At 49.6% G+C, this 17,082-nt stretch overlaps 1 protein-coding gene across 1 annotated transcript in view; it reads right to left on the minus strand.

Annotated features, from left to right (window-relative positions):
* sfrp1 (secreted frizzled related protein 1) overlaps nucleotides 1-17,055 on the minus strand; it is a 113,855-nt gene extending 96,800 nt beyond the window's left edge. The window contains exon 1 of the mRNA XM_033014013.1: nucleotides 16,110-17,055. Coding sequence (XP_032869904.1) covers nucleotides 16,110-16,638 — 529 coding nt within the window. The 5' untranslated portion in view covers nucleotides 16,639-17,055. The remainder of the gene's footprint in view (nucleotides 1-16,109) is intronic.
* Nucleotides 17,056-17,082: the final 27 nt, after the last annotated feature.

Consider the following 17,082-nt stretch of genomic DNA (forward strand, 5'->3'; position numbering starts at 1 on the left):
GGAGGGGGGACGAGAGGCGGGTGGAGAGGAGGGGGGGGCGACGAGAGCGAAGGGGGGGGGGGAGAGAGAGGGGGGGGAGAAGGAGGGGGGGAGAGGGCGGCGCAGGTGGAGAGAGAGGGGGGGGGAGAGAGGGAGGGGGGGGACGAGAGGAGGGGAGGAGAGAAGAGGGGGCGGGAAGAGAGGGGGGAGGAGAGAGCGAGGGGGGAGAGAGAGGCAGGGGGGGGAGAGAGGGGGGGGGGAGAGAGGAGGGGGGGGAGAGAGAGGGGGGGGAGAGAGGAGGCGGGGGCGAGACGAGAGGAGGGGGGGGAGAGGAGGGGCGGGGCGAGAGAGGATGAGGGAGTGGGCGGAGAGAGGGGGAGGGGAGAAGAGCGGGGGGGGGGGAGGAGAGGAGGGGGGGGAGAGGAGAGGGGGGGGAGAGGAGAGGAGGGGGGAGAGGAGCGAGGGGGGGAGAGGAGAGGGGGGAGAGAGAGAGACGGAGGGGGAGAGGAGAGGGGGGAGCGGAGGAAGAGGGGAGGGGGCGCAGACCAAGGAGAGACGGAGGGCGGGAGAGGAGGAGAGGGGGGGAGGGGGAGGGGGGAGAGGACGAGGGGGGGGAGAGGAGAGGGGGGGAGGAGAGGAGAGGGGGGGAGAGGAAGAGGCGGGGGGAGAGGAGAGGCGGGGAGAGGAGAGGCGGGGGAGAGGAGAGGGGGGAGAGAGAGAGGGGGCGGGGAGAGGAGAGGGCGGAGGAGAGCGGAAGAGCGGGGAGAGAGGAGAGGGGAGAGAGGGAGAGGGGGGAGAGAGGAGACGGGCGGGAGAGAGAGGAGAGGGGGGTGAGAGAGGAGAGGGGGGGAGAAGAGGAGAGGGGGAGAGGAGAGGGGAGGGAGAGGAGAGGCGGGGGAGAGCGAGGAGGGGGGAGACGGAGAGGGGGAGAGGAGAGGGGGAGAGAGGAGAGAAGGAGAGGGGGGGAGAGGAGAGGAGAGGGGGGGAGAGGAGAGGGGGAGAGGAGAGGGGGAGAGGAGACCGGGGGAGAGGAGAGAGGGGGGAGAGGACGAGGGGGGGAGAGGAGAGGTGGGGGAGAGGAAGAGGGGGCCGGAGAGGAGAGGGGGGGGAGAGGAGAGGGGGGAGAGGAGAGGGGGGAGAGGAGAGGGGGGAGGAGGAGGAAGGGGGAGAGGAGAGGGGGGGAGAGGAGAGGGGGGGAGAGGCACGAGGGGGGAGAGGAGAGGGGGGGAGAGGAGAGGGGGGAGGAGGAGAGGGGGGGGGAGGAGAGGACGGGGTGGGGAGAGGAGGGGGGGGGGAAGGAGGGGGGGGGGAGAGGAGGGGGGGGGAGAGGAGAGGGGGGGAGAGGAGAGGGGGGGAGAGGAGAGAGGGGGGAGAGGAGAGGGGGGGAGAGGAGAGGGGGAGAGGAAGAGGGGGGAGAGGAGAGGAGAGGGGGGGAGGGAGAGGAGAGGAGAGGGGGGGGAGAGGAGGCGAGAGGGGGAGGGGGGAGAGGGGAGGGGGGAGAGGGGAGGGGGGATGAGGAGGGGGGACGAGGGGAAGAGGGGGGGAGCGAGAGGGGAGGGGGGGAGGAGAGGGGAGGGGGGGAGAGGGACTGGGGGGAGAGGAGAGGGGGGAGAGGGGGAGGGGGGAGAGGGGAGGGGGGGCGGGGGGAGGGGGGGAGGGGGGAGGGGGGAGAGGGGCGGGGGGAGAGGGGAGGGGGGAGGGGGGGGGGGGGAGGGAGAGGGGGGGGGGGAGGGGGGAGAGAGGAGAGAGAGGGAGGGGGGAGAGGAGGGGGGAGGAGGGGGGGGGGGAGGGAGGAGGGGGAGAGGAGAGGAAGGGGGGAGAGGAGGGAGGAGGAGGGTGGGGAGATGGAGGGGGGAGATGGAGGGGGGGAGAGAGAGAGGGGGAGAGGAGGGGAGGAGAGGAGGGGAGGAGAGGAGGGGGGGAGAGGAGGGGGGGAGAGGAGGGGGGGGGAGAGGAGGGGGAGGGGAGAGGAGGGGGAAGAGAGGAGAGGGGGGAGAGGAGGGGGGGGAGAGGAGGGGGGGGGAGGAGAGAGGGGGGGGGAGAGGAGGGGGGGGGAGGGGGGAGGGGGGGGAGAGGAGGAGGGGGGGAGAGGGGGGGGGGGGAAAAGACAGAGAGAGAGGGGGGGGGAGAGGGGGGGGGAGAGGAGGAGGGGGGAGAGAGAGGAGGGGTGGAGAGGACGGGGGGGGGAGAGGAGAGGGGGGAGAGAGAGGAGAGGGGGAGTAGAGGGGGGAGGATGAGAGAGGAGGGGGGGAGAGGGGGGGAGAGGAGAGGAGGGGGAGAGGAGAGGAGGGGGGAGAGGAGAGGGGGGGGGGAGAGGAGAGGGAGGGGGGGGGAGAGGAGGGGAGGGGGGGGGAGAGGAGAGGGAGGGGGGGGAGAGGAGTGGGAGGGGGGGGGTAAGAGAGTGCCTTTTTACGTCAACCCAAACCCAAACAACCATTTGCAGGCAGTGCTTTTTTACCTCTAACCATATTTTCATTTTCAAACCAAATTAAGGGTACTCACAGTGCTGTAGACATTTGTCAGTGTCATTCAAAGCTCTGATTGAGGCACACCACTTGCAGAGACTGATTGAGGCACACCACTTGCAGAGACTGATTGAGGCACACCACTTCCTGGTTTTATAGTCCCTCCCCCTCCCTCCAGCAGGGGCAGCAGAGAGAATGGGGAATGTTGTAAAAACATGAATATCTCTGTCAATTTTCATCGACGGGAAAAATCCTCAGCACACATGCGGCGGAGGGGGGCTCTGAGCGAGGTGGCCAAAAATGACGGCCGTAGGTGGCGGCGTACTCTCGGAAACCGCAGCACAGAAAGCCAAACCCGGTCAAGAACAGAGTTTTAGTAATATAGATGTGCTTGTGTTTATGTCTCGACCTCTATGTCGACACATACCCATGAATGTTTCTCTGGTGTTTCATAATGAGGTACAAAAGCACAAAGCGCAATTAAATTTTCTTATTTCTGAGGCAACTTCATGCAAACAAGTATTTTGCAACTCAAACGCTTCTGGTTAAAAAGACAGAGTCGACCGTGCGCCCCAGTTTTCTGCTGTTCTCTCCAGTGGAAATGTTCACAAAGATGCATGCTGTTGTTGAGGCTGTTCCCAATTGTTTGGGGACTTGCAGGGACCCAGAGGTGGCTGTGAATAGGTGGGGTGGGTGCCCATTTCCAATGTAGGAAAGAACTGCAGATGCTGGTTTAAATCGAAGGTAGACACAAAATGCTGGAGTAACTCAGCGGGACAGGCAGCATCTCTGGAGAGAAGGAATATGTGGCATTTTGGGTCTTGACACATTTTGTGTCTACCTAGTACCAGGCACAATTTATTTTGTTTAGGAAGCCAGGCAAAACGGGATTGTGATCAGTAACATCAGTGTGCGTGTGTGTGCGTCAGTACCCAACACACTCCGGGGAATTGGGAGCAAAAACCAGGAGCAGGTTGGCTCAGGTCAGTGTCGAGCTTTGACAGTAAAACTTGTGGCTGTTGCCTTTTACATTAATTTAGTTTAGTTCCTTATTGTCTGTCACGTGTATCGAGGTACAGAGAAGGGCATTTTGTTGCGAGCTATCCAGTCAAAGGGAAGCCTGTGCATGATCCCAATCAAGCCATCCACAGTGTACTGTTAAAGGATAAAGGGTACAACATTTAGTGCAAGATAAAGTCTGATAACATCAGATTAAAGATTGTTCAAAAGTCTCCAATGAGGTCGATGGAAGGTCAGGGCCAAGAGCGGAGGGGACAGGGGACACAATTTTTTGGCGGCCACGCGCGCATGCGCACACTCACACACGTGCGAGGCTTCAGAGGCTCAATCCAGCGCTAAAAGCGGAGATTTTAAAATCGGGATCACAAAAACTTGGGGGGAGGGATGTCCCCCACCTCTCAAAACATGGGAGGGGACGTGTCCCCCTCTGGCCCCCCCGGGTTTTCCGCCCCTGGTCAGGGCTGCTCTCTAGCTGATGAGAGGGCAGTACTGTTGTCTGATAATAACTGGGAAGCAACTGTCCCTGAATCTAGAGGCGTGCATTTCAAACTTCTGTACTCTTTGCCTAATGGGAGAGGGGAGAAGAGGGAGTTGCCAGGGTGAGATTGGCCCTTGTGTATGCTGGTGGCCTTGCTGAGGTGAAGTGTAGATGGAGTCAATGGAAGGGAGGTTGGTTTGTGCGTCGTTCTTGGCTATGTTCACAGCTCTCTGCAATTTCTCGCGGCCTTGGATGGAGCTGTTCCCAAAACATGCCTTGTTGTATCCCAGAAGTTGATCTATAGAAGTTGGTGGGGGTTGTTGGGGACATGCCGAACTTTCCACAAAAGAGAATACAGATGTGCAACAATGCTAATAACTATATTCTGCATTCTGTATCTTCTTCTATGCTCTACCTATTGTACATGTGTTTGAACTGACTATCTAAATATGGTAGACAAAAATGCTGGAGAAACTCAGCGGGTGAGGCAGCATCTATGGAGCGAAGGAAAAAGGCAACATTTCGGGTCGAGACCCTTCTTCATAGAAACATAGAAAATAGGTGCAGGAGTTGGCCATTCGGCCCTTCGAGCCTGCACTGCCATTCAATATGATCATGGCTGATCATCCAACTCAGTATCCTTCTCTCCATACCCCCTGATACCTTTAGCCACAAGGGCCACATCTAACTCTCTCTTAAATATAGCCAATGAACTGGCCTCAACTACCTTCTGTGGCAGAGAATTCCAGAGATTCACCATTCTCTGTGTGAAAAACGTTTTTCTCATCTCGGTCCAAAAAGATTTCCCCCTTATCTGGGAAGAAGAAAGGAAGAGGCGGAGACAGTGGGCTGAGGGAGAGCTGAAAAGGGGAGGAGAAAGTAGGGACTACCTGAAATTAGAGAAATCAATGTTCATACCGCTGGGGTGCAAACTGCCCAAGCAAAATATGAGGTGCTGCTCCTCCAATTTACGGTTGGCCTCACTCTAGCCCAGGACAGAAAGGTCAGATTCGGAATGGGAGGGGGAGTTGAAGTGCTGAGCCACTGGGAGATCAGGTTGGTTATTGCAGACCGAGCGGAGGTGTTGGGCAACGCAATCGCCAAGCCTGATCCAATATGGTATATGACCTGTTTAGAAAGCATACAAAATGGCTTTTCACTGTATCTTGATCCCTGAGGCAATAATAAACTCAAACCTGAATTAGGAGCACAGTGCTCTGGAGGAGATCCCAGGCTCTGACATGAAGCTCTCAGCTTGGTATGGGCTCAATGTCCTGGCATGGATCTCCCTGTCTGTGAACTAATTCACTGGCCAGGTATGCAGCTAACTGCCTGGCACAGAGGTCACTGGCTGAGTATTGAATTGATTGCACTGGCATTAAGCCCACTGCCCCAAACGTACAGGTCAGTGTCCTAGAACGGATTTGAAGGAATGTAAGCAAGTTTTATTCCGTAATATTTGAAGACAGGAAACCCAAATGCACTTCTATGTTCAGGCGCCAACTGCCCTGTGTGAATCCGCACTACACAGATCAGGAATGCACACGGTTTTCTCACTGTTGTGTGGAGAATTACATAGCTTCAACTAGGATCATACAACTTGGTCTCAGCGTTCGCAGGCTTTGCAAGCAGGATGGCAAATGTAATTGTCACTTCTGTTTGCAATTGATGGCCATTTGAAAATGCGTGAGCACGTGTGTAGATGTGTGCGTGTGCATGCATGTGTGTGTGTGCGCATGGGTGTGTGTGTGTGTGCGCATGCGTGTGTGTGTGTGTGTGTGTGTGTGTGTGTGTGTGTGTGTGTGTGTGTGTGTGTGTGTGTGTGCGTGTGCGTGTGTGTGTGTGCGTGCATGCATGTGTGTGCAGAAGACTGTGCGCATATCACTTGGCCATGAAGCCCCTGTGCCTGGGCATTACAACACTTCACCCCAGGCGATTCCAGACTGTCAAAGCTGCCACAGCCAGACATAAAAACAGTTTTTATCCACGAGTAGTTGCTCTACTCAACAGCCAAATATCTGATGATCTGGTATTTTGTTGGTTCACATGCTTGATCAATGGTGTTTTATCATTAATGTTTTATTATTATTAAGGTTCAGTGTTTTCGGAGTCATTCGTAACTGTCACTGTATGTCATGTTGTTACTTGTGGGCGGAGCACCAAGGCAAATTCCTTGTATGTGAATACTTGACCAATAAACTTACTTACTTATTTTAAAGTGTGTTTGAGCATGTGTGCTTGCGTGCGTGTGTACACATGTGCTTATGCGCATCTTTGCCGAGTAAATAGGAGTGGGAGTGTCTAGGACCAGAGGTTGTATCCTCCGAATTAAAGGACGTTCCTTCAGGAGGGAGTTGAGGAGGAATTTCTTTAGTCAGAGGGTGGTGAATCTGTGGAATTCGTTGCCACAGAAAGCAATGAAGGCAAGTCAATGGATATGATTATGGCAAATATAGATTCTTGATTTGTACGGGTGTCAGGGGTTATGGGGAGAAGGCAGGAGAGTGGGGTTGAGGGGGAAAGATAGATCAGCCATGATTGGATGGCGGAGTAGACTTGATGGGCCCAATGGCCTAATTCTGCTCCTATCACTTATGCGTTTAAATACTTAAGGCCTGATGCCCCTGGCCCACTTTGGAAACCTGAACGGAAACCTCTGGAGACTTTGCGCCCCACCCAAGGTTTCCCTGCAGTTCCCGGAGGTTGCAGGTAGTGGAAGCAGGTAGGGAGACTGACAAAAACCTCCGGGAACCGCACGGAAACCTTGGGTGGGGCGCAAAGTCTCCAGAGGTTTCCGTTCAGGTTTCCTAAGTGGGACAGGGGCATTAGGAGTCCTGCAGTTAAGTATCCCCATTTCATTTATGTTTCATCAGATAGCTGCAAGAGCGGGATAAATTAGTTCACCCACAAAGTACAGCAGGCGTGGGGAACAACTAAACAAAAGCAAAGAATCTTGCACGCATATCCAACATACACAAGTAATTGTTTTCCCAGTACAGTCCTGGGTGTGCTGCTCTTTGTCAAGTGTTTAATTGTCATATGTACCGACAGAACAATTAAATTCTTATGTGCAGCCACATAACAGGCCTGTAAATACAGTACTCACAAGAACAGAAGAAAATAACAGGGTTAGACCACTCAGCCACACGAGTCGGTCTTGTCATTCAATATGCTCAGCCCCAGGCATTAATTTGTCAAAGGGTTCACCCTAACTCCAGTACAAAGGACTGCAGAACCTTAAACCCGAAAACGGCTCGGGCCACCTTAGTGTTCCATGATCTTTTACACCAGAAGCAGATCCACCCGCAAAACTGGCCCGAGGTGAAGAAAATACCACGAGGAATTTCCTCTTGTTGCGCTCTTTGGAAACGCTCTCTGAACTACATGGAAAAGAGCTGAATCCATGGATCCAAGAACATAGCATCAAAATATTTTAAAAGATTTTCAGCAGGATTTGTTTCTGAAAAACTCACAATTGCCTTCCAAAGTAACTTACAAATCACTGGATTTGTAAGTTTTTTTTTTTTTAAAGTACATTTCGCTCGTATAAATTTGGTAGTGGATTTTATCTCAATTTGAAATGAATATTGTGATATATCCAATGAAATGATATATGTGATTTTCAGCTGCAGCATTTAAAGTTGAGTTTAGTTTCGAGATACAGAGCGGAAACAGTCCCTTCGGCCCACCGAGTCCACGCCGTCCGGCGATCCCCACATATTAATATTATCCTACACACACTAGGGACAATTTATACATTTATACCAAGCCAATTTACCTACAAACCTGTACGTCTTTGGAGTGTGGGAGGAAGTCAAAGATCCACACAGGTCACGGGGAGAACGTACAAACGCCGTACAGACAGCACCAGTAGTCAGGATCAAACCCGGGTCCCCGGCGCTGCAAGCGCAGTTATGCCCCTGTCCCACTTAGGAAACCTGAATGGAAACCTCTGGAGACTTTACGCCGCACCCAAGGTTTCCGTGCGGTTCCCGGAGGTTGCAGGTGGTTGCCGGAGGTTGCAGGTAGTGGAAGCAGGTAGGGAGACTGACAAAAACCTCCGGGAACTGTACGGAAACCTTGGGTGGGGCGCAAAGTCTCCAGAGGTTTCCGTTCAGGTTTCCCAAGTGAGATAAGGCAGCAACTCTACCGCTGCGCCACTGTGCTGCCCATGTTGGTTGAGTTAACACTCCAGGTACAAAAGGAAATACTTTTAAATAAATTGTTTAAAAGATGATGTTATGAAGCGCTTTCCCATTGCACACTCAAGGCATACTTTGCATTTTGTAGAGCGGAAATGATTTGAGTGGAAAATTGAGAAAATCTATCTGTCAGAGCATTATTGGAGGTCTTTTTGTCTCTTCATTCCCTCCCCAAGCACATAGAACAGTTTAATTTGCTCCCCGCGTCATTTACCACCACACCCGCAACCAAATGGAAAATTGGTTAATAATTATTTAGAAACAAGGAACTGCAGATGCTGATTTACAAGAGAAAAGGCACGAGGTGCTGGAGTAACTGAGCGGATCAGGCAGCATCGCTGGATAATATGGATAGGTGACATAGAAACATAGAAAATAGGTGCAGGAGTAGGCCATTCGGCCCTTCGAGCCTGCACCGCCATTCAATATGATCATGGCTGATCATCCAACTCAGTATCCTGTGCCTGCCTTCTCTCCATACCCTCTGATCCCTTTAGCCACAAGGGCCACATCTAACTCCCTCTAAAATATAGCCAATGAACTGGCCTCAACTACCTTCTGTGGCAGAGATTTCCAGAGATTCACCACTCTCTGTGTGAAAAATGTTTTCCTCATCTCGGTCCTAAAAGATTTCCCTCTTATCCTTAAACTGTGACCTTTCGGGGACGGGACCTATCTTCACATCCCCTTCTTTTGGGGGCTGGGGAGGGGCTTAGAAAGCTGGAAGAGAGCTTGAAATGAAATAAATAATGATTTATCCATGGTCCAATACTTGGTCAATATAAATATCATAGATACAAACAAATACGTAATCCAGGCAGCCGCAGAAATACATACAAAATTCTTCCCATTGCATGATTTTTTTGTGCCATTGCATACTTCAGCAGCACGCCCTGCTTATGGGGTATTTCATGGCCACCTTCTCTATTGATGTGAAAAGATTTCCTGTTCGCTAACTTTAAATGCGATGTTTAGACTGGCCCAAATTCACATGATCAAGAGTGGACTTTCCTGTGTTTTGATTTGCTGCAGCCAACCAGGTTATTCTCAGCGTTAAATGCGATGGCATTTCAAAAGTGAGTCTTTGGACTGTAACATGTAATATGTAATATAATGAGTGATGTAGAAATTTGTCTGTAGACTAGTTAATCCTCAAGTTTAAGTAGCCAGCTTCTCAGGCACATGACAACTTGCTTCCTTTCAACAAAGCAAAGTATTGCGTGCTGCTGCCTCAATGTAATGTTATCAAATACAGCCACACATAAGGAGATGGCACAGAATTCAGTGGTAGGATTAACGTTGCCTTAGAAAAGACACTAAATGCTGGAGTAACTCAGCGGGTCAGGCAGCATCCCCGATGAATATGGATAGGTCTGCTGAAGGAACCGAAAAGTCACCCAAGCCTTCTCTCCAGAGACGCTGCTGGTCCCGCTGAGTTAAATCAGCATTTTAACATAGAAACATTGAAAATAGGTGCAGGAGTAGGCCATTTGGCCCTTCGAGCCAGCACCGCCATTCAATATGATCATGGCTGATCATCCAAATTCAGTGCCCTGTTCCTGCTTTCTCCCTATGTCCCTTGATTCTGTTACAGTTTTATTTATCTCTCTTGAAAACATCCAGTGAATTGGCCTCCACTGCCTTCTGTGGCAGAGAATTCCACAGATTCACAACTCTCTCGGTGAAAAAGTTTTTCCTCATCTCAGTCCTAAATGGCCTACCCCTTATTCTGAAACTGGGACCCCTGGTTCTGGACTAACCAACATTGGGAACATTCTTCCTGCATTTAGCCTGTCAAATTGTATACGTTTCTATAAGATACCCTCTCATCCTTCTAAGTTCCAGTGAATATAAGACATTGTATAGACATTTTGTGCCTATCTTCGGTTTAAACCAGCATCTGCAGTGCCTTCGTACACATGGATAGGCGATGTTTTGGGCTGGGACCCTTCCTGAGTTGCCTTAGATGGCCTGGGTTAGGCAGAGAGCGAGTACAAGCAGAACAACCTATTTCTTAATTCTCACGGTGCACATGCAAGCTCTATGCATTTTGCCAGATAGAATCTGAATAGCATTCAGGGACCTATATCTTTATATAAGATTGTGCCTTGAGGAGAAAGCTGGTGGACAAAATTAGTGCAGGATTTGCAGCTGAAAATTAAGTACAGAGCCATGATTATTCAATAGCATGTGTTCGGAAGCCAAAAATAACAACCATTTATTTGTGTATTCGGTGAATGCCCCAATAAATGATCCCAATCTCTTCGTTATATTACTCAACCAAAAATAAACAACAATTTCCCTTTTAAGACATAACATGATCCTACACACACTATGACTGCTGGAACAAAATGGAAAAGTATTAAATGGCTTAAGTGTTTCCACATCCCAGTAGGGGGAATGTATTATAAGGCCAACAAATCCTTAGCCATTCACGTTGTTAATGCATTTCAATTAAATATTCATTACTGCTTGTAATTTCAATTGAATGTAAGAATGCCCATCATTTTTTTCTTGTTAATAGCTTTCTCCTTTCTATAGCAGAAAGTTGAGTTTAGAAATTTTGTTTTGAGGTATAACATGGAAATTGGCCCTTCAGCCCAACCGAGTCCATCGATCACTCATGCTCACTAGTTCTATGTCATTCCACTTTTGCATCCGACATACTGTGGGCAGGGCGGCACGTTGGCGCACTGGTAGAGCTGCTGCCTTACAACGCCAGAGACCCGGGTTCAATCGCGACTACGGGTGCTGTCTGTGTGGAGTTTGTACGTTCTCCCCGTGGCCTTGTGGGCTTTCTCCGGGATCTCCGGATTGCTCCCATGCTCCAAAGACGTCGTTTGTAGGTTAATTGGCTTGGCATAAATTTAAATTGTCCGTAGTGTGTGTAGTAATTTAAATTGTCCCTAGTGTGTGCAGCTCCTAGACTGTGGAACAGCATCCCTCTTCCCATCAGAACTGCCCCCTCCATCGACTCTTTTAATCGAGACTTAAAACTCATCTTTACTCTCAAGCCTTTCTTGACATCCTCTGAGGGAGGGCTATATGTATGTATTTATGTATGTACTTAATCTATGAACCACTGTTGTATAACGTTAATACCTCCACCAATGTAAAGTACTTTGGGCAACGAGAGTTGTTTTTTAAATGTGCTATAGAAATAAATATGACTTGACTAGTATAACGTTAGTTGGTGGTGATCGCTGATCGGTGTGGACTCAGTGGGCCAGTTTCTTCACTGTATCTCTAAAGTAAACAAAACTAAATATGAAGAACTTCATATGAAGAAAGATTGGATGGACTCGGGTTGTACTCGCTAGAATTTAGAAGATTGAGGGGGGATCTTATAGAAACTTACAAAATTCTAAACGGGTTGGACAGGCTAGATGCAGGAAGATTGTTCCCGATGTTGGGGAAGTCCAGAACAAGGGGTCACAGTTTAAGAATAAGGGGAAGTCTTTTAGGACCAAGATGAGAAAAACATTTTTCACACAGAGAGTGGTGAATCTGTGGAATTCTCTGCCACAGAAGGTAGTTGAGGCCAGTTCATTGGCTATATTTAAGAGGGAGTTAGATGTGGCCCTTGTGGCTAAAGGGATCAGGGGGTATGGAGAGAAGGCAGGTACAGGATACTGAGTTAGTTGATCAGCCATGATCATATTGAATGGCGGTGCAGGCTCGAAGGGCCGAATGGCCTACTCCTGCACCTATTTTCTATGTTTCTAAATACAAGGGATAGTTCACAGAAGCCAATTAATGCTACAACCCTGCACATCTTTGGAATGTGGGAGTGAACCGGAATACCTGGAGAAAACCCATGATGAAAACGTACAAACTCCGCACAGACAGTACTCACAGTCAGGATCGTGCACGTTTCTCAGGCGCTGAGAGGCAGCAAATCTACAGCCGTGCCACTTCCAAGAAAGGTTTGGATCACTAAGAGGCTATGAATTAACAGCCTCCTGATGCCTAGCGATCCATCTGCTTGGGTAGTCAGCCCTGTCGGGGAAGGGAGGGAAGTTGGAGAAGGAGCAGAAGGTGTCATGGTCCTTACGTGATAAGCAGCAACTGGAGTCAAGAACAGGAACTTTGCCCGTTTCCCATTGCCGTGCCTCATATATCACTCCAATTGAAAAATTGCACCTTCAGACATTGTGCCTAAAGGAGTTCATAAAATGCACTCTGTAATTCCTTTCCGAACTAGTTAATGTTTCCAGGGAAATTACTACAAGTGATAGTCTTGTAAAAAGCTTCAGTAATGATGCTGGGTAGGAAGCAATGGGAATATAATCCTACTTTGATAAAACACAGTGTCGGGCAGCTGCTGAGTATAAATAAGCTTAACTTCAATAGAAAATGTAAAACCATGCATAGCACCCAGTATAAAACAGATAACCTGCAGTGCTGCTACACGAATAAAGTAATAAAAAGCTTCAGACTATGATAACGCCCGGCTCGATTATTATACGCAATCTTTGTCATCTTGAAAGCCCTGCAAATATGTAGAGTCACTTTTAACTCCAATTTGCTTGTGCTAGTTTGCAGGAAACTTTACAAGAAAGGAACTTCACTCAACAATATCAACCCAAAATTAAATAGCACCATTAATTAGTAAATAGGGGGAGGGGAAATAGGGGGGGGGGGGTCTCAGGGATAGGAGGTGGACGTGTGGAAGGGGGGAAAGGAGCAGGGTGAGTCATGCTCATAAGTGATAGGAGCAGAATTAGACCATTCGGCCCATCAAGTTTACTCCGCCATTCAATCATGACTGATCTATCTCTCCCTCCTAACCCCCACTCTCCTGCCTTCTCCTCATGACCCCTGACACCCGCACTAATCAAGAATCTATCTATCTCTGCCTTAAAAACATCCATTGACTTGGCCTCCACACCCTCAATGGCAAGGCGGAGGGGAGATGGTGGGAGAAATGTCAAGTCAAGTGAGTTTATTGTCATGTGTCCCTGATAGGACAATTAAATTCTTGCTTTGCTTCAGCACAACAGAACATAGTAGTCATCGACTACAAAACACATGAATAAATATGAATAAATGTGAGCGCATTGGGGTGTTGGGGAGGCAGAGGGGAGGGGGAGGGGGGGGGGGGGGGAGTAGCATTACATGACATTGGAGAATCCATTGTTACCCATTCCTTTTCTCCAGAGATGCTATCTGACCTGCTTTTTGTGTCAATCGTCAATGTTCATGCTGTTGGGTTGTAAGCTACTTATATTAGAATTCTCCAATTTCAAGAAATATCTATCCCCCCCCCCTCATCCCTCGCTCTCTTCACTCCATTAACGTATTATTATACTTTAACGTTCTATTGCTCAACTCAGACCTTGTTCTGTTGTCTTCTGTCCTGTCGACTCTAATCTGCTGCCCTGCACTCATCTTTGTATATATATATTGCTTTCTTTATCATTTACTGTGTGTGCACTGCTTACCACATGAGCCTCAAGTGAACAAGATATTTCATTGCACCCTGGTGTATATGACAATAAACTAATCTATAGTGCAGGAAGGAACTGCAGATGCTGCTTTAAACCGAAGATAGACACAAAATGCTGGAGTAACTAGGCGGGACAGGCTGCATTTCTGGAGAGAAGGAATGGGCGACATTTCAGTCGAGACACTTCTTCTATCTAACTTTACAATAAAGCATCTCCAAGAAGTTTCTGATAGTTGAGCAGTTCCAAGCAAGAAAGACTGCAGTGACTACAGTCTCTGTATCAGGGAGTCTCCCACTTTAAAGACTATCTCCCCCCCCCCCCCATCAAGCAAAAAAGATAATGTGAAGATAGCCACAGAATGCCAGAGTAACTGAGCGGGACAGGCAGCATCTCTTCAGACCCATTCCTTCTCTCCAAAGATGCTGCCTGCCCTGCTGAGTTACTCCGGCATTTAGTGTCTATCTTTGCTGTAAACCAGCATCTGCAGTTCCTCCCTACACAAAAAATAATAACTTGACTCTGTCATCCCTTGACCAACATGTGGGACATCGGTCCACTAGGGTTTGCATCTCAGAGAGAGGGCACAAACCAGTACCATTAAACTGATTCTGAGTCTGAAGAAGGGCCTCGACCCGAAACGTTGCCCATTCCTTCTCTCCAGAGATGCTGCCTGGCCCGCTGAGTTACTCCAGCTTTTTGTGTCTACCATCAAACCCGCAGCCCACTGAGTCTGAATAAGAACAATGTGGGAGAGAATATCTTTGTTTCCCCATGGGTTTTGTCAAGCAAGGCTGGGGAGGGGGTGGGGAGGGATGGGTAGGAGCAGGAAACATACCAGAAAAGAACAGAAAAGAAGTGAACGATTGATTTGCATCCCACAGCTGGTTCTGGTTCTGGTCGATTACTGGAGTACACTAGGCTTGGAAGTTGAGAGACGGGGGAAGCTTCTTAGCACAAACTAGTAAAGGCAACTGAGGGTTAATGCTTCTGCTCAGAGCTGCAAGCCTGGATAAAGCATGTGGAGCCAGTGTTTGACAGCTCCGCTCTCACTGAAACTTTTCCCCCCCGTCCCATCCCGGAATAATAGCCTTGGCCTTGCAGACTGGTTTTTAGTTGTCGGCGATGCATCCTCTCTGACAAGCCAAATGTCTGAAACACATTTTGCATGTGAAACTGATGAAATAGATTGGAAAGTGGAGGCCAAAGAATGAAATATTCCATGCACGTTTCAGGAAAGTGTTTAACCCTTTAGGGGGAGGAAGAACCACAATCTGGACATCTACCCCCCCCCCCCCCCTACCAATCCTCTCCCCATTATCTATCACAGGTCTGAAGAAGGGTCTCGACCTGAAATGTCACCCATTCCTTCTCTCCGGAGATGCTGCCTGTCCCGCTGAGTTACTCCAGCTTTTTGTGTCTATCTTCGGTTTAAACCAGCATCTGCAGTTCCTTCCTACATAGATGACTTTTTAATCTTCCCACCTTCAGTTTAAACAGGGAAGAAAAACTTTCCTGCACAACTTCCACTGCACATCCCCTGCCAGTAATTTATTTTTTGGAAACATTAGCACAGTTTCAAAATGCCTGAGCTCAAGGAAGGAAGATAATTTGTCAACATTCAGCGGATTGCGAACCTGCCCTCAACTTTCATATAAATACTTTTTGGGTTTTTATTTAAAAATCAGGGTTAGGTGAATTATTTTAAAATGGGTAACCATCCACTTGGATACAGTGCAATAAAAAAATAATACAAATGGCTCTTTAAGCAATAAAAAGGAAGCTTTCGAGGTCAATGTGATGAAACAGGCCACTCGGCCCATCGAGTCCTTGCCATCCATCAAACACCCATTCTTTAATCCTTTCCCACATATTTCCAGGAATATCTCTCAGATTATGTCGCTCACCTACACACTAGGGGCAATTTACAGTCACCAATTAATTTACCAATGGTAGACACAAAATGCTGGAGTAACTCAGCGGGGCAGGGAGCATCTCTGGAGAGCTGGAATGGGTGGCGTTTGGGGGTCGAAATCCTTGCAACCCCAGTTAACTTCCCAAGCCTGTGCATCTTTGGAGTGTTGGTGGAAACCGAAGCGGTCACAGGGAAGAACGTGCAAACTCCACACAGACAGTGCCCGAGGCCCAGGATTGAACCTGGATCCCTGGCGCTGTGAAGAAGCAGCGGCTCTGTTAGCTGTGATACCGAGCTGTCACTTCTGAAACACACACAAACACCTAACAAAGTTATCCAGTGTTTAAGAAGGAACTGCAGATGCTGGAAAATCGAAGGTAGACAAAAGTGCTGGAGAAACTCAGCGGGTGCGGCAGCATCTACGCTGAGTTTCTCCAGCACTTTTGTCTACTTACAAAGTTATCCCCTCCTTTCCTCCCATTCCCTTCTAAGGTTTGAGCAAGTAATTTCAAGACTAGCGAGTTTTTCCCCCCAACGCGTTTTAAGTTTAAGACCTGGCACTTTATAGAGAGGCGGCAGCGGAGAAGACCAAGCGAGACCAACCTTGCGAGTTCGTGGAGAGGGTGGCATTGGGGTTTGGGAAGACGATGCACAAGTCATTGTCAAGGGGGAACTTGTCGCACTTGAGCATGTCGGGCCAGGGGAAGCCAAAGAACTCCATGACAGGCGTGCAGGCATCTCGGACCGCCGTGCAGAGAGAACGACACGGGTAGATGGGTCGGTCCAGGCAGATAGGGGCGTAGAGAGAGCAGAGGAACAGCTGCGTGTTCGGGTGGCAGTTCTTGTTGAGCAGCGGCACCCAGCTGCTGGCTTGCTGCTGCACCTCCTCCATGGTCTCATGGTCCAACAAGTTGGGCAGGCTCATCTTGTGATAGCCCACATTGTTGCACAGTCTCAGGGCAAAGGGGATGTCCACGCAGTGGGGTGGCTTGATATAAAAGCGGCTATCGGCTTGCCAACTCGCTTCCTCCTCGTCCATCGCGGCGCAGCCGGCCAGGAGTCCTGTGCTCAGTGTCAGAAGCACAGTGCAAAAGTCCCAGTAACTTTTCCCTGGAATCCCTCTCTCCCCCATTTTTTTTCTTCTCCCCTTTGTTACTGCCAAAAAAAAAACCCTGTGCGGAGGTGTCAGGATTCTGCTCTGCTTTGCACCTCAGCAGGACTTTGCTTCCAAATCTGTGAGCAAAGAGTCTTTTTTTGTTGTTAAAGCAGAAGGCAGCGGTGGGTCGTTTGCTTTTAATGTGTCTCTGCTTTCGAAACAGGAAAGCCTTGAAGAGATATCAGTACCTGTCTCTGTGTTTTCATTATCCAGGCTGCACAAGCACTTTCTCTCTGTTTTAATTCACCTCTCAATCTTCACTGCGTACAAATGTGCATTTAGGAGCGCTGATTTATGAAGCTTGCTTCCCCCGGTGCCAGCATCCAGCTTCTAGCTGCAGGCTTGCAGTGTGTAGCTATCCCCTGCCTTCATCACGGGCTAAGAGCCTCGCCGAGCAACCAATCAGCCTTTGTCCACCCC

This window comes from Amblyraja radiata, chromosome 39 (genome assembly GCF_010909765.2).
Source record: "Amblyraja radiata isolate CabotCenter1 chromosome 39, sAmbRad1.1.pri, whole genome shotgun sequence".
NCBI classification, from domain to species: Eukaryota; Metazoa; Chordata; class Chondrichthyes; order Rajiformes; family Rajidae; genus Amblyraja; species Amblyraja radiata.